This window comes from Rhamphochromis sp. 'chilingali' (assembly GCF_963969265.1).
Source record: "Rhamphochromis sp. 'chilingali' genome assembly, chromosome: 18".
NCBI classification, from domain to species: Eukaryota; Metazoa; Chordata; class Actinopteri; order Cichliformes; family Cichlidae; genus Rhamphochromis; species Rhamphochromis sp. 'chilingali'.
In genome coordinates this window covers 3,698,831-3,723,903 of record NC_137945.1, presented here as the reverse complement: position 1 = coordinate 3,723,903, position 25,073 = coordinate 3,698,831, and the positions used below count along the sequence as shown (strand labels likewise).

Here is a 25,073-nt window from a genome sequence, read left to right as displayed (position 1 = left end):
TTTCCTCACGAAAACCTTCCTGAATCTTTCTGTATGATTATGAGATTGTCTGTGGGTTTGCACCTACAGTTTACAAGTTTTTTTTCACATCACCAACTTCTGTGACAACTTCCTGTCAAATTTGTTCCATCCTCTCACCAAAATCCTTGTTCCTTTTCAAGAGGCTATGAACGCCCATTAATGATTTTAATCATAGGAAAGTAGTGTTGGACCAAATGTTAAAAGATCACAGCACAACTTCGTGTTGGCTCATTGTGTCCAACAAAAATATCCAGAACACCTCAGATAGATTATTCTCTGAATGAAAAGTATGACAGCGATACTTTTGACTTCTAAAAAGTGGAAAAACTGTTCATAATAGATGATGTTCTTAAGAATCTCAGAATGGTGGCTGTAAAGAAGCCATTCTTAATGAAGGGACACTGGGAGAAAAGGCTGACGGATAACAAGAAATTAGGTCTTAAAGAGTAATTAACCTGAATTTGAAAATTTTGGTTCAAATCATCAACATGTACCGAGGAGCTCTGGAGAGAGGTACTATAGAGAGTTTTTACAGCCATCTGTAAAACAGGGTGTAGGCTCTGTCATGGTTTGGTGTTGGAGATCTTGTCAAATCTGATAAAAAATTTGAAAACAAGAAAAGTAAGTATCTTGATGCATGCTCATTCATCCAAGTAAGGGCATCCCAAAATTCACTTCATCCGGAGGTAACGAAACGTTTCTCCCGCTGAAAACATTACGTCCAGATATACTGAATCAGCTTTTGAGGCAGAAAAGTAAGGTTAGATTTCGATGCACAATGTGATATCATCTGGAAAGAATGTGACTGGCAGTGGCTTAATTCTCTTCATGAGAATGATCTCAAACACACTGACACTGCAATAAAATCATACCTGGCTGGAAAAACACCATGAGTCAAGGTTTGGCCTTCCCAGAGTTTTCTAAATAAAAACATGACATGCTTAGCTTCTAGATCTAATCTGTGGTAAACACAATGACGCAAATCATTAATAAGCAGAGGAAATGTAACAACAGACAAACAGAGACTGCAGCGTGTTGTGCGCTCTGCTGAGAAGGTGATCGGCTGCAGACTCCCATCTCTGCAGGACCTGTACACCTCCAGGACACTGGGGCGTGCAGCTCGGATCTCAGCTGACCCTTCTCACCCTGGACACAGTCTGTTTGACCTGCTCCCCTCAGGCAGGAGGCTCCGGTCCATTCGCACCAGAACCTCTCGCCATAAGAACAGTTTCTTCCCCTCTGCTGTCGGACACATGAACAATAACCATATGACTGTTCCCATCACTAACACATGACCCTACGCTGTGTTCACTGCATCATTCCATGTTTGCACTGATCACCACCTGCACTCATGTATATATCATGTATATATTTATCTATTTAGCACTTTTAATTCTTATTCTTATTTTTATTTCATGTCTATTTAAGCGTAATTTATGACAGTATGTTTGCACTGAAGCACCGCAGCAATTTCCTAATGTTGTAAACCTGCTCAACATTTGGCAATAAAACCCTTTCTGATTCTGATTCTGATTCTGATACAAAAGTTACTGACGTACATAGATCCAAAAACTCACAGTCTTCCCAAAAAAGAAGATAACTGGGTCAATGCTGGTCAAATACGTAAATGGACAGATAAATATTATCTGTAAGAGACTTTATTCCAGACACAAGTGGATACCCCAGTATAGGTTTCAAATATTTTTTATTGATCTTATACAGTGTATGTTCTGTTTAGAGAGAAGAGGACGATACAACTTACCCACATATGTCTTTTATATATTTCTGGAAAATTATACGTTGTGAATGCCATTAAATATAATTTAACTTCTACATTACCATTACTCACAGTGAGAAAGCTTTGTGGATTTGTTAAAAGTACAATCAACAAAATCAGCGTACATTCTTGTGAAAGGTGAAACTGTTTAAACATAAATGGAGTGAACTCACTTCAGTGGATATTTCATTTAAACCATTTTTTTATTCATACTCACATTTACTTAAAGAAATTAACACTCAAAAAAAAAAGCATTTGGACAGTATTACCGTTGGTGAGAGTAGTCTAAGGTCAGAATACATCAGTAGGATGTCCTTGAGACTATGCCAGTGCGACTTAGTTAACCAGGATCCTTTCCAACACAAAGCTACACTATCATGCCATCTGTGTGCTGTCATGAGACAAACAAAGATGACATAAAATTGGATATGCAATGTGACGTGGAAATACCTGGATGTTAAAACATATATTTAGTAAATAAAGCTGATTCTGATTCAGATTGTGAAAGTGGGGTTTTATACTTAGACATGACTGATGACAGTGATGTATTTAAATTATTTATTTAGGTAAAACATCAAAATGGACAATGTTGAAGCAACAATTAACAATCATGAACCCAAAGGAAATTTTTCTTCACAATAATTTCATTTAAACAACCAGAAAACAGACAAAAAAAAACAAACAAATAAAATTCAAACTTCTCCTCTTAGAAGTCATAATTCATCATTTCAAAATCACACAAAAATACAAAATACAGTTCAGTTCAGATATCACAAACCACCCTGATTATAAACTCGCTACAAGCTGGAGCAGATGAAGCAGAGACAAGAAACACTTTGAAAGCACAGCTTGTATTATGATTAGTATTTCACTTTAATACAATGTCAAACAATCAGCAACCGATATCTTCATTATTTTTTGTGATAACTCAAATAAAATGATCCTAAACAGCTTTCTACACTGTGTCATTCTAAACAGACTTCATGCTTTCATGTGTATGTACAAAAACTGTCCAGTTCAGACTAGATCGTGTACTATTTATCACAACAGTTTAATCTCTCCCAAGAAGAATACGAAAAAGTCTGACACGCTTAAGCAGCGGCTCAGTGAACCTATACTGCTGCAGTGTCAATCCCAGTCTGTGTGCTTCCTCCACCTCCTTGAACATGGCGTCTGTGTAGTGGGTGCCCTTATTTACTGACACCATTTTGTCGATCTTCTTGATGAGCTCCACCACCTGCTTTTTGTCGCTGCTGGTGTTGTCAAAGACGTGGAACCTGTTTCCACAGCTTTCAATGATGTGCTTTAGCCCAGGCTCAGCTTCACGTACGTACTGCTCTATGGTCATGCCTCCAAGATCACCACCACGGGTGAAGAGCACAATCATGTACTTGTTTGCCTCGGGGCCAAACAGCTCCTGCAGGGCTTCCACTGAGTTTTTCTCTTCTTTGGTGAATCGACCCACTTGGATGACCAACAGGAACACATGAGGACCGGGACAGGAGACTTCAACACAACGCACAATTTCTCTTTTGATGAGCTCATCTGATTTTGCAGTGTCCAGGATCCCTGGTGTGTCTACAACACTAACTACTCTATTACCCCACTGAGTCACACCTTTTTGACAGACCTCAGTCACTGACCCAGATAAAGGGCAAGATCTGAAACGTTTGTTTCCCAGGATGGTGTTCCCAACAGCACTCTTGCCCACACCAGTTTTTCCAATCATCACAATCCTCAAATCAGGACCTGAAACATAAAGCCATCTTAATGTCACTGTTGTCACTGCACAGGTGAGAGGGATGAATGATAAAGCTTCTGTTAAACACATCTTTTATTTATAGCTCCACAGAGGACACACCTCCTCCTGTAGCTGACAGGTATAGAGGGCAGCACAGTCTGCACTCACTGCACAGACTGTGCTGCACCTGATTGAAGAGCCACCACTCACAGTGAGTTTTGCTTGTAAACTTTTCTTTGCTTTGTAGCAATAAAATAAAAGGACAGTTATTAAAGGTATTGCAGATAAAAAGAGAAAGAAAACCTTTCTGATTTCATATCACATCACGCTTTATTTTCACAATCTCTCAAGTCCTGCAGTCTATGATTTATAATTTAAAATGTAAAATACTTAATGAATGTACTTCAGCAAAAGTGAAGAGTTCAGAGTTTTGCTGCTTCTGACTTATGAACCCACAGATCACTCATTCAGTTTCTGCAGTATGGGTTGCCGGCAGAGCAGTAATTCAAGGAGATGTGAACCACAACAACTCATAACAACCAATGCCAGGTAAAGCTGAAAGTGCAGAACTGTTGAGCTAGCATTAGGGCTTACCTTATTTAAATAAAAATGAAAAACATATTCTCTTTAACCATGTGCACATATGCTATGAAAAACTCTGGTAATGTATTTTACAAGGGGCTCTGATTTTTTTTATATATATATATATATATATATATTGTTAGAAACAACAAATAAGTGTTTATAAAACAAAAAAAAGAGTTTTTGAGCTGAGGTGGGTTTATTTTTTCTCTGTTATTAAATTGTAGGCCTGACTATGGATCACAAACTGGACCGTACACTACTGAGCCACAAGCAGGTGAACCCCAATGCTTCTAAGCAGCATTTTAGAAGTTCATATTAAAAAATGGGTTATTAAATAGGGATTATGCAGACGGTTGTTATAAGCAAAGAGTCCTTCATGATCCAAGAAAGACTTCAAATAGTAAGACTGGATTTACTAATGTTAAATAAGCTCTTTTGTGTATTTTAGTGCAACTGTGGGAGTTTACGTTTTCATTATTTATAGATTTTGAATGTAATGCAATGAGGGATTTCGCTGACATTATCATCATTATAAACTTATTCAGGAAGACGCACTCCAGCCATATGGAACATTGTCCTTTTGGGAATGTCTGGGAGTGGAAAGAGTGCGAGTGGGAACAGCATCCTCAGAGAGAAACGCTTCATATCTAGACCCAGCTCCAAGCCGATCACCTCAGAGTGCCAAGTGGCAGAAACTAAAGTGAATGATTTCCATGTATGTGTGATCGATACTCCTGACATCTTTGATGATGACATTGCACCGTCAGTTAGGGACAAACATGTAAAAAAGTGCAAACAGCTTTGTGAGTCAGGACCTTGTGTGTATGTACTTGTGATGCAAGCAAGCAGATTTACAGATGGTGAGAGAAACATAATAGAAAAGCTAGAAAAAGCTTTTGCAAGCAAAGTTAGAAAACAAACAATTATCCTGTTCACCAGAGGAGACGACCTGCGGCAGGCAGAAATGAAGTTTGAGGATTTCCTACGTACCTGTCAACCTGAGCTGAAAGCAATAATTCAGAAATGTGACAACAGGTGTGTTCTCTTTGAGAACAGCAGGCAAAATGACAGTCAGGTACAGAAGCTACTGGAGACAGGGATGAACCTAATCCAAAACCAGCAGACGTTCCTGTATTAGGTCAGGAAATAAAGTAATTGGAAGTGGGATTTTTTATTTTGGTGTGTGCAAAGACACACATAAGGGCATGAACACAGTTATAAACTGCATTTTTTTTGTGTGTTTTCTTCTTGATTTCATATTAATCAGCATTCAAACAAGGAAACAAGGAATTATTTCTGAACTATTTAAACGTTTTTATACACTTTTATCTAACAAATCAGTGAAAGTTTGTCATCTTTTGTAAACTGCAAAATAATAATCCGAAATTCAATAAAAATAAACTTGTCAGTACATAAAGTGTCTCTGTTTTCCACCACACTGATTCAGACAAACACAGAGAAAAGACAAAGCAGCTAGATTGTCACGGTCTGGCTGGGGCAGACCGTAGGTGTTGGCAAAAGGACCCAAACCCAACTCCATAAACTGAACGTGGCGTAGATTTAACAGAAAATAAGCCGTTTATTGAGGCCAGCAAAAAGGGAGTACAACAGCAGGACACAGGTGAACACCAAACCATAGCCTAAACTGGGTGAACTAAAGCTAAACATGAAAAACCTTAAACGTGGTGAACTGACATATAATGCTGAAGTGAGGGTATGGATGAGCAGACGACCTGACAAATGACATGCAAAAACAGAGGACTTAAATACACACATGAGGTGATCAGGGGAAGTGGAGACACATGAGGAAACAGCTGACTAACATGAACCTAATGACAGGAGCAGTGAAGCTAAATACAAAGAACCAAGAACACACGACTCCTTCCAAAATAAAACAGGAAACATAATGAAACGCAGACATGACAACCAGAACTTGACAACGTAAGACACAGACATGAAACACATGAAGAGCAGGGGAGACTTAACATGGGTTGGAAACACGAGGGGGAATTAATAAGAACTAAAATCACCTAGACATGGTAACAAATGAACTTAGAAAACCTGAAGGGCTTAACATAAACTATAAACATCAAAATGAACTAAAACTCAAAACACTGGGTCATAAGACCCAGGACCGTGACATAGATGTTCAAAAAAATCTCAAAGATAACAACATAACAGCTGAATACATATTTCTGTGATGTTCTGAAAATGAATTTGTGTTCTGTCGTATAACAGTATAAAGTGCAATGTGGTCAGGAGTTGCATCCAAAGGGAGGGCATGAGCTGTTCACTAAACTCTAATTTTAAATAACTTTACATAATACACATGAAAGCCAGTTCAGAGTGAAGAGCCAGTGACAGCAATTTGTTACCAAGAACTAAGTAAGTAAGTAAGTAAGTAAAATTTATTTTTATAGCACTTTTCACAGATAAAAAAATCACAAAGTGCTTTACAACACAGAAAATGGAAATATAAAACAATATAACAGTAAATAAAACAGCAAATAAAACAATGTAATATAATAAAACTATCAAAACAGCATAAGAGGAAATTAATCAAATGCTTTTCTAAATAAAAATGTCTTCAGCTGTTTCTTAAAAGAATCAATGGAGTCCGTGCAGCGAAGAGACAGTGGAAGAGAATTCCACAACCGTGGTGCCACCGTCTGAAAGGCCCGATCACCACGAGTTTTAAAACGAGTGCGCGGTACCACCAGCAGTCTCTGATCTAATGACCTTAAAGCCCGAGAAGATGTATGTGGTTTCAGCAGGTCAGATAAATATTGAGGAGCCTGACCATGTAGGGCCCTAAAGGTTAGAGCTAAAATTTTAAAATGAAACCTAAAACTTACAGGCAACCAGTGAAGGGAGGCTAAAACTGGAGTGATATGCGATCTTCTCTTGGTGCCTGTTAAGAGATGTGCTGCAGCGTTCTGCACAGTCTGAAGACGATTTAAGGCTGATTTGTTAAAACAAGTAAAAAGGCCATTAGAGTAGTCTAAACGAGAAGAAATAAAAGCATGAATAATCATCTGAAGTTCAAGCTTTGATACCGTTAGTCTGAGTTTAGAAATATTCCGTAAATGATAAAAACAGTTTCGGACCAGCTGCTTAGAGTGCTGCTCGAGCAACACCGAGGTTTCTAAGGCTCGATTTTACATAGGGGTCTAAGAAGCTGATATGCTGCCTGATTTCTGGGACCATGTGGTCTGGAGCAATAATTAGAGTTTCTGTTTTATCAGAGTTTAGTTGGAGAAAATTGTCATTTAACCATTGGTTGATTTCTGTCAGGCAATTACTTAAATTAGACAATTTATAAAACTCAGACATTTTGAAGGAACAGTATAGTTGGATGTCATCAGCATAGCGATGATAGGAGATATATTTATAGTGCTTAATAATTTGGCCTACATAAAGTAGAAATAGAATTGGACCCAGGACAGATCCCTGAGGTACCCCACACGGCAAAACTGTTGATTCTGATGTGACATGATTCATGCAAACAGTAAAAGATCTCTCAGACAGATATGATATAAACCATTTTAAAACAACACCAGTAATCCCAAACAAGTTCTCGAGTCTGTTTATCATGATACTGTGATCTACAGTGTCAAAAGCAGAGCTGAGATCCAACAGGACCAGCACTGTGTATTCTCCAGAGTCTGCTGCCATCAAGATACTCTAAGTAAGGCCGTTTCAGTGGAATGCAATTTACGAAAACCAGACTGGAAAGTATCCATAACAGCATTTTTATCCAGGAGATAGTTAAGTTGTTCTACTACTACTTTTTCTAAAATTTTCGATATAAAAGACAATTTGGATATTTTCCTATAACTGTTAGGAAGAGATGGATCCAGCTGGGGTTTCTTTAATATTGGCTCGACGATAGCTTGTTTTTATAGAAGCTGGGAACTGAGCCAGTATGAAGAGAAATATTTATCATTTCCACAATACGGGGGCCAATGGAATCAAACACACTAGTGAAAAGTGAAGATGGAAGGACATCAAGGGGGCTTGAAGTCTGTTTTATATGACAAAGCAGGCCTCTGATGTCTTGTAATGTAACAGGAGAAAAAGAGGACCAAGTATCAGAGGAGGGCAAGTTGAAAGTCTGATATTGAGAAGATGATGGACAGATATTAGACCTGATGGCAATGACCTTATTTCTGAAATAGTTCATAAACTCATTGCATTCGGACGTTGAGTGAACTGGTGCACAAGGAGCATCAGGAGAAACAATGCTCTTAATTGTTTTAAACAAGAATTTGGGGTATTTCTTTTTTGAAGCTATGAAGTGTGAAAAATACTCTGTTCTAGCATTTTTCCACATGTCATTTAGTAAGACGATAGATTCTTTAAGGTGTAACTTATAAACCTCAAGCTTGGAAGCCTTCCACAAACGTTCCAGCTTGCGACAGTATCTCCTGAAATTACGAATGTTTTCATTTAGCCAAGGATGAGATTTCAAACGTAGGACAGTACTTTTTTTCAGAGGTGCCACTATGTCTAAAATAGAATTACACTGGTTATTAAAGGATGAGACAAGAGAGTCCAAATCATTGTAAGTCATTTCAGCGTCAAACATGACAGAGAACCTTTTGCCGGCGTTCAGGTTTATGATTCGCCTTTCAATCGTTATTTTGGGTTAAAGTTAAGTTAAAATATATGCAGCTATGGTCACTCACATGGACATCTTCCACACGAATGTCATTTATATTTAAACCCAAGGAGAAAACAAGGTCCAATGTGTGACCCTTTACATGTGTAGGGCCAGAAACATGCTGCATAAAATTAAAAGACTCTGTGATAGTCATGAAGTCAGCAGCCATATTACAGGATGTATCATCAATATGAAGGTTAAAATCTCCCAACATTACCACCTTCTCTAATTTAATAATGGATGACAGGAGGTCATTAAATTCAGTTAAAAAGACTCCGGCAGGGCCAGGAGGTCAGTAGATTAAAATACAATATAAGGTGAGCAAAGAGCCGACCTTGATCATCTGCAGTTCAGATGAGGTAAAGGAATCCGAGTTCATCAGTCTGCATGTGAATCTGTCCTGGTGCACAACAGCGAGACCTCCGCCACGTCCCGAAAGACGTGGAGTTCCGATGACGGAGCAGCCAGTCGAACAAATTTCCTTCAGATGTATATAATCCACGTTTTGTTGCCACGTCTCAGTTAAACACATGACGTTGAGAGATTTCTTTATAAAAAGATCGTTTAAAATAAACGATTTGTTTGTGATTGAGCGAGTGTTGAGCAGGGCAAACCTGATTGATGACGTTTGGTTGGTGCACTCAACAGCTGACTGCAGTGGCACTTGAATTAAACACCTGTGTGCACCTGTTACACCAGGCGGTGACTTCAGGGCTAGCTGAAGCTAATATCCATAGTGGTACGTCACATCTGCCATCAAAACTGCGGTCGAACGAGGGACGCAAGGTGAACATGGGGCCATCGGACCATAGATTCCGGGCTGGGAACTGAAGTGTAGCGTCGGCACCAGGTGACAGTAGATGAATTGGTCGTAGGCACCGGGAATCTTCCCACATCCAAGAAGCTAATCTTCGGTACCTTCTCAGTCATATCATTAAACTATAATGAAGGTAATGGGAAAGAGTTGTTGAAGTGGATGATCAGTGAGCAGCATTATTGTTTCATGCCAAGAAAGAGCAAAAGAGATGTGATACACTGACTATTTGTTCTTCAGTCACTTTTCTCACTCATTGTGTGTCCATGCACCTCTCTGCATTGAATCATACTTGTGATTAATCTCTGGCTCGCTCCACAGCATGTCTTTTATCTTGTCTTCCTTCTCTAACCAGTGGTGGCAGATGGCCGTTCCTCCCTGAATTGAAATTGAAAATTAAATATTTTCTTTGAGAGTGTTGATGGAGAAGTATAGAGGCCAGAAGGACGTGCACTGTGCCTTTGTGGATCTAAAAACACATATGATAAGGTACCAGGAAAGGGACTGTGGTATGTATGAGGAAGTTAATAGTGACAGAGAAGTATGTGAGGGTGGAGCAGGATGTGTATGAGAACAACGCGGCAATGGTGAGGTTTAGGAATGACAGATGGGTTCAAGGTGGGGTAGGATTACATCAGAGATATGTTTTGAGCCCCATCATGTTTACAATGGTGATACGTTGACAGATGAGGTCAGGAAGAAGTCTCCAAGGACTGTGTTTGCAAATGCCCTAGTCTGGGACCAACTCTGTTCATTGGCTCCTTCACTACATCCATCACTTTTCTATGTGGTCTTCCATTTTCCTCCTGCCTGGGAGATTGACATTAAGCTCCACAGTTACCATCCTTGTCCAGAATAAACCCAATCCCTCCTCTGCACATGTCCAGTCCATCTCAGCCCTGCCTCTTCAACTTTGTCTCCAAACTGTTTAACCTGAGCTGTCCCTCTGATGTCCTCATTTCTAATCCTGTACATTCTGTTCCTCCCAATGAGAATATTAACATCTTCAGCCCTATCACCTCTAGCTTGTCCTACAGTCTATTATCAGAAACTAAAAGCCATGCCCTTAAGACACAATAACCACACAGAGAATGTCAGAGATGCATCTGACCCTTGAGTTGATTAATCTACTGGTTTGTGATGCCTCATCAGAAGTGGAAGGAAACTATTAGAAAGGCTGAGGTAAAACAAAGTAAACAAAAACTGAACTGAAAATCTGTGAATCAGAAAATCTCTGATTCCAGTCATCAGTATGTCAGGGGTCAGGAGCGAGGTACAACAGTGAGTATCTGCAAACAATTTGTGAAACATGATAGAGAATCATCATGTTTCAGAGCTTTATTTCAGCCAGTGGTGTTGGAGATCTTGTGGGATCATTTTGACAATGAATTGAACAAATGGCAGCAAAACAATCAGTTTTTGCATTATATAACGTGTTCTATTTGTGTTTGTACATTTCATTACTTCAAAATGCAAAAATGAGGCTGGATCTGTACTCTTGCACAGTACTGTATGTGTTTTCATGTCTCTCAGTAGTTTACAGAGGTGGAAAAAGTACAGACATACTGCACTTAAGTAGAAGTAAGAATACCATTGTTAAAAAATAGTCCAATAAAAGTTGAAGTACTGATTCAAATTGTGATTCCTGGCTAAAGTAAAAATAAAAAAGTAAAGGCTTCATAAATGTGCTCAGAATAAGAAAGCAAAAAGTAGGTCTTTGGAGGACTTTTCTATTTTTGTGCAAAGCTAACTGAACCTCGTACTATATTGACATTGTGGAAGTAAACACAGACGACACGAGAGCTCTCGATTAACACTCCTCGTTTATTACTCGTCACCACACAACTGAATACCTTTCCCTCCAAAACATAGCAACAACACTTCCTGAGAACTGGGTGTGAGTGGAGCCCTCCAGTGGTCAACCACACATGCCCCCCCCCCCCCCCCCCCCCCGAACACCCAGTAGGGTCATCCCCTAGTCCAGAACCCTTGCTTTAATCAAGCGTCCAGAACGGCTGAACCGGGGAGGTGGAGAGCTGGCTGAGGAGAAACGAGCCTGAGGACCAGGTTGGCATGGGCGGTCAGGAAAACCTGAAGATAGCTCGGGCCCCGCCAGGTGGGGGGCGCTCCCAGAGGAAGAAGCAGAGTTGTCCAGTCCAGTGGAAGGCGGACGGCCACAGCAGGGGGCCTGAGCCGGCACCACCTGATCATCCAGAAGCACATGTGCTGGTTTAAGTCTGTCAATAGAAACAGCCTCCTGCTGACTCCCAAAGTCCAAAAGGAAATGCTTCCGGCCGGTTGAATAACCCTAAAGGGGCCGTCATACAGTGGACGCAGCGGAGGCCTATGAGCGTCATGCCTGACGAAAACAAACTGCAGAGTCCAACGACCTCGGAACAAAGGTGTCGGGCAGACAATGGTGCACTGGGCCAGGAACAGATAACGAGTCTCTTGGGGGACGGAGAGACAGCACAGAGGGAGCGAAGCACGGGGGGTGCACTCTCGGGCAAGAATTCCTCGGGGACCCGGGGAGGCTGACCGAGGACAAGTTCAGCCAGGAAACCCCGAGGTCTTCTTTAACTGCGCAGCGCAACCCCAGTAAAACCCATGGAAGGCGGTCCACCCAGTTGGCATCTGTGAGAGAATCACGGAACACAGCCTTAAGCGAACGGTGGAAACGCTCGCACATCCCGTTGGCCTGCGGGTGGTACGCAGTGGTTGGGTGGACCTTGACCCCTAGGCCGTCAGTTTCATCAGCTTTTTCTCCAATCAATATTATGTCTATTCATAGTCTTGTCTCCTCTTTACTGAGAAATCTGTTTATTTTCTCTCATGTTCTTCCCTGAGTTACTCTTTTTGAGTTCCTCAAGAAAATGAAAACACGCGTTTCCTGGGACTTTACATTTCTGTTCCTCGTGCTCTGGATTTCTCTTTTGCACTTTGTTTGGTTTTGGATCTACATCAGCAGTAAAATATTGCTTTTCATCAAGTCCTTTCCTTCTGAGAGGCCTGCATTTACATCTTTGCCAAACCCTGGCATCTAAAACATTCCTTTTATATTTCTGGTTTCAAGGGTGTGAGAGACAGAAAAAATTCCCCTTAAAAAGGCACATTTGGAATGCATCCAATTAAACTAGACATGGAAGATAGAGAGAATTTTGTTTTGATCTTATCAGATCCTAAAAATTCATACATCCTGTTCTCTGTTGGAACTGACAGGACTACATTTCCTTGTCATTATTTTGCATATCTAATTCATGTAAAAAAGAAAATGCAACCGGAACATCTTACAGAACCTGATAGAGATCTCAGAAATCTCTGGAAACTTTGGTTTCCTTGTTTACAGAAACGTGTTCAAGTGTGAAAACCTTGTTGTTTGGTTTAAAAGGTGTCTTACTTCCTTCTTGTGTGAAGGAAGTAAATACTTTTTATATAACAGATCTCAGATTTGTCTCCTTTAAAATATATTAAGCTCAAGATTGACAAATGTGATCAATCAACGAACCTCAACTGACCTATTCAGGTCCAACACTAAAATACAGAACAAAATCGCATTTCTTCAAATTAAAATAAGCCCTCAAAAAGTGAAAACTTTGCACTGACATCATTATACTGCTAATGCCAGCTGTTTGGTCAAGTAAGACTAGGTTTTGCATTCTTTCACACATGTACTTAAGTAACCAAAATCCAGCTCTGCTTTTTTACATTAAGCTTATTTACTGACTTTAGAATAGCTGACCTATTTTAACATTAATGTTAATTTTTGCACATCAGGTTATCTCACATATCAAACCAGCATATTAAGCTCATAACTCTTTTGCAATTGAATCTATTTAACACTTCAATTTCTTTTCTTTTTTTTGTTTCCACTTATTTATTAATCCTATTTGTATTTTATCCATTTGTACATATTAACGGGCATCTGCATGTGGACAGCAGGGAAAGAATTTCATTAGAGAAAAGCTTTTTCTTTGCACACATGACAATAAACGCTTTGAATCTTGAATCTTATTTCTAAACTTTTGTGTGAATGAGGAAAACGGTCCCTATTCAGTTCAGTTGAATTCATTTTTATTTATACAGTGCCAAATCATAACAGCAGTTACCTCAAGGAGCTTTATATTTTAAGGTAGAGACTCTACAATACAAAGAAGACTGAGAAGACAGAAAAAAAACTCAACAAACATATGACCCCAATGAACAACCACTTTGGCAACAGTGGGAATGAAGGGAAGCCAGTATAATCACTCTTCCTGAAGACTTTTCAGTGAATTTTTAGGACATCCTGATAATAAAGAATTACAGTGGTCCAGTCTAGAAATAATAAATACATGAACTAGTTTTTCAGTGTCATCTGAGCCAGGATGTTTCTAAAATTAAAAACGATGTAAGGAAATTATTTCTCAGGAGAGAAATTTTAAATGATTAAGATTCAAACACTAAATGACCAAACCATTAAATTATAAATGTCACCTCTCTTTTATTTACATAGAATATTGAGTCATTTTGTCAGTTCAAAATAGATCAACTAAATACTGAATAATAGAAAAACCTAATTCTGAACTACACTTTGAGAAATCCACATTTGACTTTTACAGTCAGTAATATCTTCTCTTTGAGTTCATTAGTTTTTTCTCCTTTTTATTAACACAGTGGTATTGTCTTTTTGGCATTTAAAAATATGTACATAGCCCAATGAATAATTTAAATTAAAATCTAAATAACTAAACATCCCAAATATATAAATGTAGTAAAATAAAGAATTTTTGAGGAAAAACTCACTCATAAGTTGCACCTTATCTCTCATGGAAAATGAAATGTTGATTTTGAGCTGTTCAATTCAACATTGTTTAACTAACAGAGCTCCAGTTAAAGGAACTAAATGAATAGAATTTGCATGTATTTGTACATGTATATATTTTGAAAAATGTGTTTGTCCATGTTGTAATGTGAAAAATAGAAAAATAGAAAAAAATATTAAGAGAAAAAGATATCAATTTTATCAATTTTATTATTGACATAATCATGATGATGTTGTCCAAAACCTAACCCTTAACCCTATATTTTCAAAACATTTATAAATGGTTAATTGTATAACTTAATGAAAAGTCAACATTAAATATATGCACTATATTTCTAATGAAGTTTACAGTGATAATGAATACACACAATTCACATTTAATGCATAATACATTAATTAATGAATTTACATAGTGCAAAGTTTTAAATACACAATAAACTGTCATGATCACACATCCACTACAAATTGGACCAGATCCACCTAAGACAAAATATACTTTAGAAGCAGAGCTCATATTGTGATTATTATTTATTTTAAAATGCTTTTGTCTGTACCAAAACACCAAGAAGCAAAACAACATCATCAAAATATTTTTTTTACATTTTTTTCATACATCCAAGTTTATTGATGCTACACAGCAATATACATCGTAGGTCTGTGTCAGAGACTCCTAATCGATACATGCTGAGCCTAGATTCTTCATTACAATAGTTTAATCTCTGTGAAGAATGAGAAAAAAATTTTGAATACGCTTCAGTAGGGCCTCAAGGAACTCATACTGAACAGCCTTAAGTCCCATGATACCTGCAGCCTCCACCTCCTTGTACATGGCATCTGTGTAGTGCTTGCCCCCATTTGCTGCCACCATGTCATCAATCTTGTTGACCAGCTCCACCACCTGCGTTCTGTCTTTGCTGGTGTTTTCAAAGATGTGGAACCTGTTTCCACAGCTTTGGATGATGCGGCGAAGTCCTTCCTCAGCTTCACGTACGTACTCCTGTATGGTCGTGTCACCAAGATCACCACCGCGAGTGAACAGCACGATCATGTGCTGATTTGCAGCCTGGCCAAACAGCTCCTGCAGGGCTTCCACTGAGTTTTTCTCTTCTTTGGTGAATCGACCCACTTGGATGACCAACAGGAACACATGAGGACCGGGACAGGAGACTTCAACACAACGCACAATTTCTCTTTTGATGAACTCATTTGATTTTGCAGTGTCCAGGATCCCTGGTGTGTCTACAACACTAACTACCCTGTTACCCCACTGAGTCACACCTTTCTGACAGACCTCAGTCACTGACCGTGATAAAGGAGAAGATCTGAAATATCTGTCTCCCAGAATGGTGTTTCCAACAGCACTCTTACCCACACCGGTCTTTCCAAGCATCACAATCCTCAAATCAGGACCTGAAACACAAATTACAACCTTGATTTAACCTGTATACACAACAAAAAACAATCATACAGACAGAAGATTAACTTTGAGTCTTACCTGCTGGAAATTTAGCCATCTTAATGTCACTGTTTTCACTGCACGTGTGAGCGAGAAGAATGTTAAAGCTTCTTTTCAACACATGGTTTATTTATAGCTCCACAGCTGACACACCTCCAGCATTTGCATAACAGGTACATATAATAAAGAGAGAGCGCAGCACAGCCTGCAGAAGACACCGTGCAGAGTTTTGACACACCAGACTAATGAAATATGTCTGAAGGTAAGTTTATTTGAAAAGGTTTCTTTGCTTTATAGCTGTTTTTTTTTAACAGTTTTAATGATTGAATTTTGTAGCAGTAGAGAGAAAATGTTGCTCTTAAACAGTGTCAGAGAAAAAGGATTTTGTGTTTGTTCACAGACAAAATTTCAGTCGTCATCCTGGGAAATGGGAAGTTTTTGAAGAAAGCGTTAATAACCAACATCCTGGAAGATGACATATCTGTGCTATCCACAAGAAAGATTCTAACAAAAACCAAGATATATGAAAACGAGACATATGTTTTCACATGCATGCCAGATTTGGACGTGCAATGTGATGACATAAAACAACAATTTGCTATGAATCCAGACCCTGACATGTGTTTGTTGGTGGTAAGATGTGACTTTTCAGTAGAAAATGTGTGGAATCAGATAGAATATCTGAGCAAGAAAAGTGGAACACCTACAGATACATTCACAGTTGTGCTGCCTTTGAGTTCTAAACCTACAGAGTACCCATTCAAGAATATGACCATGGAGCAGCTTTACAGAGAACTGCCTTACAAACAGCGGGGGTTAAGTCATAAGAGGTAAACCTAAAAAATCAGTAACATATAATGAATATTTATGATATCACATAAGTTTGCATAAGAAGAACAGTGTTTTATTTAATCTGAGTAATCATATTAATTCATTAGTTATTAGGTTTATTATTATTATATATATATATTGTAATGTTTCAAACATAATAGATCTTTTGCCCAAAAAACAAAGTTTCCTGGTGAGTTAATTTAGTTCTGTTATATTACAGGTCTGCTGCAGATCCCCAATCTATGACAGCTTTGGGAGACCTCAGCTTAAATTCATGTTTAAGAAGCAAACATGAATGGATGGAAGGCAAGACTCAGCTTTATCAGCAGTATCTCACAATATTGTCGTGTTCTGTGTGTGGATGTGTATGTCAAAAACATTTCTTTAGCCTTTTTATAAAAGTGGCAGATGTAACAAAGAGCCCTACACTATCCCCGTACATAGTTTCAAATGTGGGACATTTTTTGAAATTTTTATCTCTATTATTAACATTTTTTTTTTACTTTTTATCTAATCAGGAAGTTAAAATATTGAGATAAAGAGTCTCTTGTGCAGGAATAGCATGGTGTAATTATGCGAACTGCATGCAGATATAATTATGTGTATACTTAAATGCGTATTTAACTGTTCAGATAAAAGTCTTGTAAGTGTTTTAGCTGTAGATGATTATTCTTCAGATCTGGAAAGAATATTTATTTCTATTTCACTGTCACTTATTTTTGTTCTTCATTGACACAGAAAATCACTTTGATACCAAAGTGAACCTAGTTCTTCTGGGAATGACCGGTACGGGAAAGAGTGCCAGTGGAAACACCATCCTCGGAAAGAAATTCTTCAAGTGTAAGCCGAGTACAAAGCCGGTCACCACAGAGTGCCAAGTGGCAGAATCAAAGATAAATGGCATACATGTACGTGTCATTGATAACCCAGACATCTTTGATGATGACATCAACCCACGAGTTTGGGACACACATGTAAAAAAGTGCAAACAGCTTTGTGAGTCAGAACCATGTGTGTATTTACTTGTGATGCAAGCAAGCAGATTTACAGATGGTGAGAGAAACATAATAGAAAAGCTAGAAAAAGCTTTTGCAAGCAAAGTTAGAAAACAAACAATCATCCTGTTCACCAGAGGAGACGACCTGCACTGTGCAAACATTAAGCTGGAGGATTTTCTTCACTCCTGCCAACCTGGTCTGAAAGAAATAATTCAGAAGTGTGACAACAGGTGTGTTGTTTTTGAGAACAGCAGGCCAACATCACATCAAGTGGCAATTTTAATGGAGAAAGTGATCAGGATGATCCAAGAACAGCAGCAATGATAACACTATGAAGTGCTTGGATATGATAAGTTGTTAAACAGAAAGATATAAACAGAGCATGAAATACTAGCCTGAACTGTTCAGTTAGAAATGTTTTCTTTTGTTTCCCTTTTTATTTGCCTTCGTCAAAATCAGCCTTTAATCAGCGACTGATTATGAATTCGGTTGTTATTGAAACTGGTGCATGGAGTTTGTCTCTTATTGTGTTTCTGTTTATAGCCTGTTGATGTAAATCATTCATGTTAAATTCACCAATAAAATGAAGTTTGGTAAATATTCATTGTTGACCAAAGGTTTTTCAAGTAACAGAGACCCTTTGATGATTCAAACATACCTTTGAAAAAACCTATATCTAGCAATAATAGCACTAGTAATAAGAATACATACAGTAATCATAGCAAAAAAAAAATGAGCATTTGATGTTTGTGGATTGAACACTTGCAAAGACTCAGTGAAAATTTAAATAATTAAAATATGCAGATGTTAAACAAATATGTAGGACTTCTTTCTACTATTTGCAAAATATCTCTAAAATATGAGATATCCTGACTCAGAGTGACACCCAAAATCTAGTTCATGCACTTCTTGCTTCTAGGCTGGACGACCGTAATTCATTATTATCAGCATGCTCTAAAAACTTCCTAAAAGCCTTCAGTTAATCCAAAATGCTGCAGCAAGAGTACTGGCAGAGACTAGAAATGTTAGGATTTTGAGTTTATTATATTATTTATAATTTCTAGTCTTTGGTTTCTTTGAGTTCTGTCTTATGGTTTATGTCTCTGTCTTCTCTAGTTGCTCTGTCTCCCCTGTCAGCTGTATCCCCTTGTCTAGTTCGCGTCTCTGTGTATCCTCAGTTGCTATATCCCCGTGTCCAGTCAGTGTCTGTGTCTGCACTGGTCCCACGTCTCTGTTCCCTCTGTTACAGTGCGTGCGAGTCTGTGTCTTTAGTTCAGTCTGTGTCATGTTTCCTGTTTTATTTTGAAAGTCCATGTCTGATGTTAATGTATCTGGTTTCGCTTCCCCTTGTCTCGTTAGGCCTGATTTGCCCCAGCTGTGTTTCCCTCCTGTTACTCATTCCCTGATTGCTCCCTCTGTGTATTAAAGCCCTGTGTTTCTCTGTGTCTGGGTTGCGATCTACCGTTTACCTAGCTGTGTGTTCTGTCAGTCCTCCGGTTTAAGTTTATTTAGATTTTTTCCAGTTATGTTATATTTTGAGTTTTACATTGAAGCTGTTTTGAGTTCACGACTGTCTCCTGAGTCTGCACCTTGGGTCCTATTCCTGTCTGCACACAGCCACTCATAACAAGAAAGAGAGAGCATGTTTCTCCTATTGGCTTCCCTTCATTGGCTCCCTGTTAAAACCAGCATATCCAGCTAGCATGGGCTAAAATAAAAATCAGCTGGAAAACCATCCGGACCTGGGGCTTTATTGTCTGGGTGATGCTGTATGGCTTCATGGAAGTCAGACATTGACACAGGTGGATCCAGAGCTACAATCTGTTCATCATTTAAACTGCTAAGAATTTATATTGCTAAGAAATTCTTCAAAAGCAATGATGGAGGGAGTAATCTGTGATGCTGTGAAGCTTCATAAAACTCATAAAAAGATGTATTTATTTGTTGTGGATCATGAGTAATGTTCCCAGTTGACTCTTTAATAGAATAAACAGTTGTGTTTTTATTTATTGATCATTACCCATTAGCAAGGAATTTCCTAAATTTATTACCACGTTCAAAGCTCTCCAATTGCAGATTTGCAACAATAACCATGTTCTTCTGTTAATTATTTCATTTCATTTAATTCTAGCTTTAGTTTTCTCATGGTGTTAATTATATGTTCTTGTGGCGAGGAAGCAGATTCTAAAGATTACATTTTTGTTTTTAGTACAAGTGTTTGTTCTTTTTCTTATGAGAAGAGTAAGGTATTATTTTGACTCTTTTCTGTCTCAGAGAGTTCGACTCAGTGAATGATTGCTGATAGTGTCTGTAATATCTCTTGTAATCCATCTGTTAACTAAAAAGTAGTCTATACAAGAATGTGTAATCCCTGAGAGGCGACATGAACACCAAGCATCACAAAGACCTAAATCACTCACATGTTGTTTAAGAATGTCTGCAGTCTGGCACTTCTTTTGACTCACTGAACCTGTCAATTTCTAGATTCAATACCAGATTGAAGTCTCCTCCTATTATAAGTGTGGTTTCAGAGTGATCCAAAAGTGAAGAAAAGAAGTGATGAAAAAAGGACGAGTCGTTGTCAATTTGGTCCATACAGTTAGTTCCATATGTATTTGGAAATACATATTTAGTTATTTATTTTTAATCTTTTTTACCTGTCTACTTAAACCTACTTAAACCTATTCCATTTGTAGTTATATAATGGACATGGATATAATGTAGAGTCTCAGCTTTCATATAGAAAATTCTATGTATAGAAAACTATTCCGCGCATAATTAAAACAGGTCCGCGGCTCCCAACCGTAGTAAAGGGACCTCTGGCTATTACGTCGGGTTCATGTCGGGCTCGTAACCAAAAACTAGCTTTACTTTGTTGTCTGGGTCAACTTTGCTAGCGAGAGACAGAGAGAGGCGTTGAAAGACTGCTCCAACGGAACTTATTGTTTCAGAGGAAAACACGAACACGGTGTACGGTCGAGTCTCAATAGATTACTTACAACTGGGCTACACTGCCCATGAGGCTACATTCTTTAGGGCTATGCCTGTAACACTCTGCCTGTTGCCTTTATATTGAATAATGTTTTGAACAATAATTTTTAAAAATATTTCTTCACGTCACTAGGCGGGCTGCAAGTAGAGGTCGCGAGATTGAGACCCAGGCTTTAGAGCCTCTTAATGTGTGTTTTATTTGGGTTTCCACCAGTGTGGAATTACCAAAAATAGATAGCAGACAACCTAGGGTGACCAACCGTCGTCTTTTCCCCGGACATGTCCTCTTTTCATGTTTTGATAAAAATGCCCAGGTTTCCCTATATTCCGACAGATATTTGTGACGTCATCCCCGAGTTGATGCTTTGTGAGTGCTTGTTTTGCGCTCACAAACGGGACAGACAGCATGCAGCAACGCGCCTAATGATGTTTAAAAGATCTCTAAAAGAAAGTCCATCTTTTCAGACGAACTGGAAAATAAATTTCCCTCGTACCAACCCAGTACTGGTAATTTTTCTTCTGCAGATGAGGCATTATTTCTGTAACATTATTTAATTCCAGAGGCTTTTAAGTTATTTTTTGCAATTGTTGACTTGTAAAAGGCTATATGACATATTTTATTTCACAATTCATTAACCGCACAGAGAAGACATCGTTGAAATATGTTAAATATGTTTCTTTAGGCAAGTTAAAACAGTAACTGTAACAGTTACTCATATTTTGTATTTTAAATACATAACGCCAGAACGTGTATTCTGTTACTCCCCAACACTGTCAATATAGCTACACCTCCTTGAGCTATACTGTAAAAGGTGTGAGGGAACTTTGGTAAGGTGGATGTGTGTGCAGATGATTTGGACATATGAGCTTCCTGTAGAAAGACAATGTCATTTAATCAATAAGTCTTTTAATGAAACCAACTCCATGTATTCCATGTAACAAACCTCAGGGTAATGAAAATAGACACGTCATTGTTTCCAGGGCCTTTTATGCCTTCTTTGGGATGCCTGGAAACACTACTCCATGAACTCACTAAGAACTTTAAAGTCTTTGTGTAGAATTTGTGCAGAACCTCTGTACAGAAGTCTCGACCGGCTCTCTGTTTAAAGGATCTGAGTCTTTGATCTATGGGGTTTTACCACAACTGATTAACAGAAACTGATGGTAGCTCCCCCCCTAATGATCTATGGCACTTGGAAATGTTTTGAAGGATTAATTTTTTTGGCCTGGGAAATAAGCCCCAGGGACCTGAATTTTTAGAAGCTATAATAACCTATTAGAACCTCAATAAGGTGGTTGCAAATAGTCATACCAAAAACAGGAAATGTCCACAAAATAAACTTTTAATTGTGACTTTAATTAATTGAAGATAGGACACTTTATTAAGTAAATTTTAAATAATTAAATCTAAACTGTTGCTAAATACCTACACTATTAGGTTTTAGTGAGACAGAGAGAGAACCACAGTGGGTTGGAAAAACAAGACCAAATCCACTGTTTCTTGCTGCAAAAATGCACTGTGTGAACCAGTCCTTGACTCGTCTGCGATGACCCAATGAAACTAATTTTTATCTGCAGAGGGTCTCTGTTCATCCTCTGACACAACCAACATCCAGCGTTACCAGTATCCAATCATCTATTGTGACATCATCTGATTTGAGCTTATCTTACTGTTCCCTCCCCCCCCTCCTCCCTTCATCGCTGTAGCAAAAGGTTTTTTTTTATTACAATAGTCACATTTATACAACATAATTCACTTCACTTTTCATAATTTCAACTTTGACTTCTCCTTATCACGTTGAACAGAATTACACTCTTTTCCCCTGTTACAAACAAGTAAATACTTCCATTGTCACAGAGTGCTTGCTCATAGGGCGTCATGTAACTGGGGTTTTCTCCCCACAATATCACAGATGTTGTCATCTCAAGGCTGTGTTAATTTTTTTTCAGTCTTGTTGCTGCACTGCTAAGAAAGTATTTGCAGACTTTGACACACCTCCAGCATTTGCATAACTGGTTCATAGAAAACAAACAGAGAGTGTCACAGCCTGCAGACATCCACACAGCCTCTGCCTGCAGCATGTCTCATAGTAAGTTTACTGTCACTGTTTCTGTAATGTTATATTTTTAAAAAGCATAATCCAAGTCAAAGCAACACTTTTATATCTACTAAATATTTATTGAAATCACATGTTTAAATTTTATATATAGTGTTGTTACTATCAAAAAATAAAACTGTGATTCACTATTTTTACAGACAAGATTTCAGTTGTTGTCTTTGGAAAAACAGAGTCTTTGAAGAAAGCCCTAATAACCAACATCCTGGGGAAAGATTTGTCTGTGCTACCCACGAGAAAGATTCTCAAAAACATCGAGATATATGAGAATTATACATATGAGATCACATGTACACCTGACTTGTACTTATTCTGTGATGACATACAGGAACTATTTTCTGAGAATTCCCACAGTGACATGTGCTTGTTGGTGGTAGAGGATGGGTTTTCACCAGAAGATGTGGGGAAGCAAATAGAAGATTTGAGTAAGAAAACTGGAAAACCAAGAGAAGAGTTCACAGTCGTGCTGCCACTGACATGTGAACCCTCACGTTACTGTTTCACATCCTGCACCATCCAGCAGCTTTTCAGTGAACTGGACAAACTGGCTAAACACAGACTACTGGTGCCAGGCTCTAAGAGGCAAAGGTGAAATTTGAGACTTGTTGAACTGTGACTGTTAACTTCATGCAAACACAATTTGAAGTATTTTCTTTATTTTAGCTCTGTACACAGATACTATAAAATGTTTGTATTTTATAGAGAAGGTTTGCATTTTTATTATTGTTATAAAAATAATTAAGTTTTTATAAAACAGTAAACAGCTGCCTGCTGAGTTTATAATTGCTCTGTAACAAAATTACAGGTTTGACTATGAATCACAAACAATGCCCAGATCACACAGTGACATAACAAAGCCAGGTAAACTCACATCTCTCTCAGGAGCGTCTTACCAACAAATACAAAAAGTTGTGCTGTTCCGTGAATGAGAATATTTCACATGATCCCAGATGTGTCATTAAAAACTGACAAAATTCTTTTATGCCCTTTTAATTCAGTTGGCAGTTTTAGCAAAGAATTATTTACACACACCAAGAAGAGTTTAAAAAGTAAGATGCATGTTTTTACAACGTAGCTGAATTTAAAGAAACCATACATGTTTATTTTGTCATTTATTCATTCTTAAGGTAGGATACCAACTGATTTCTTTCCATTATTATTTGTACATATCAATACAGGAAAGCGTGCTATCACCACAGTGAACCTTGTTCTACTGGGAATGGCTGGAACTGGAAAGAGTGCAAGTGGAAACACCATCCTCGGAAAGAAGAGCTTCATGTCTAAACCCAGTTCAAAGCCGGTCACCACAGAATTCCAGGTGGCAGAAACTGAGATGAAGGACTTACGTGTACGTGTGATTGATAGCCCAGATATCTTTGATGATGACATTGAAGCATCAGTTTGGGACAAACATGTAAAACAGTGTAAACAGCTCTGTGGGTCAGAACCCTGTGTGTATGTACTCGTGATGCATGTGAGCAGATTTACAGATGGTGAGAGAGACATTATGGAAAAGTTAGAAAAAGCTTTTGCAAGCAAAGTTAGAAAACAAACAATCATCCTGTTCACACGAGGAGGCGACCTGCAGCAGGCAGAAATCACCTTGAAGGATTTCCTTCACTCCTGCCAACCCGGTCTGAAAGAAATAGTTGAAAAGTGTGGAAACAGGTGTGTTCTCTTTGAGAACAGCAGGTCAAGTTCACAGGAAGTGGAAAAGCTGATTGACACGGTGATCGGGCTGTTAGAATAACAGGCAATATAGATAAAATCATGTGCTTAGACATTTGGCCTTTTTTCTGTAAAGCTATGAATAATTTAGAGGGTGAAAGTTTATTCTGCAAATTGAAGTGACAGATTATAACAAAACAGTTGCCTTCTATATTTTATTTACTACAGTAGCATTTAAACAAGAAGAGTTTCCTTTTTAAAATATGGTTACTTTAAAGAGTTTTTCAATTTTTTGTTAAACAAACTACTGACTTCCTCACATAGTTCTGCTCATTAGAGTGTAATAGAATCAAATAAATGCTGAATTTATTAAACTGAAGTTATTTCATGCACCTAGTGTTTCTTTGTTTTCCGATATTTTTACCAGGCAGATCTATCACACACTAAGATATTGAAATATTACACAAAACTCAGTGCTTTGACACACAATAGGTATTCATGTAAAGAGAGGTAACCAAATATTAAGGAAAAATGTTGTCCTTACAGTTAATACTTAATACTTGAAATAGTTTTCCCAGGATGTTTACCATGGCCGCCCAGGACAGAGAGA

The 25,073-nt window shown here is 38.3% G+C and overlaps 2 protein-coding genes across 2 annotated transcripts; one reads left to right on the top strand and one right to left on the bottom strand.

Moving 5' to 3' along the window:
• Positions 1-2,849: 2,849 nt before the first annotated feature.
• LOC308385341 (GTPase IMAP family member 8-like) lies at positions 2,850-15,916 on the bottom strand (the record flags this gene model as incomplete). The annotated part of the gene is made up of 5 exons (XM_080864196.1): positions 2,850-3,547; positions 11,615-11,804; positions 12,141-12,235; positions 15,207-15,812; positions 15,898-15,916. The coding sequence occupies 5 exons, from the start codon at positions 15,914-15,916 to the stop codon at positions 2,850-2,852; spliced, it is 1,608 nt and encodes a 535-aa protein (XP_080720322.1).
• Positions 15,917-16,110: 194 nt separating this feature from the next.
• LOC308385340 (GTPase IMAP family member 7-like) lies at positions 16,111-24,545 on the top strand (the record flags this gene model as incomplete). Its single annotated transcript, XM_080864195.1, has 3 exons — positions 16,111-16,120; positions 17,428-17,567; positions 24,114-24,545. The coding sequence occupies 3 exons, from the start codon at positions 16,111-16,113 to the stop codon at positions 24,543-24,545; spliced, it is 582 nt and encodes a 193-aa protein (XP_080720321.1).
• Between the last annotated feature and the right edge of the window lie 528 nt (positions 24,546-25,073).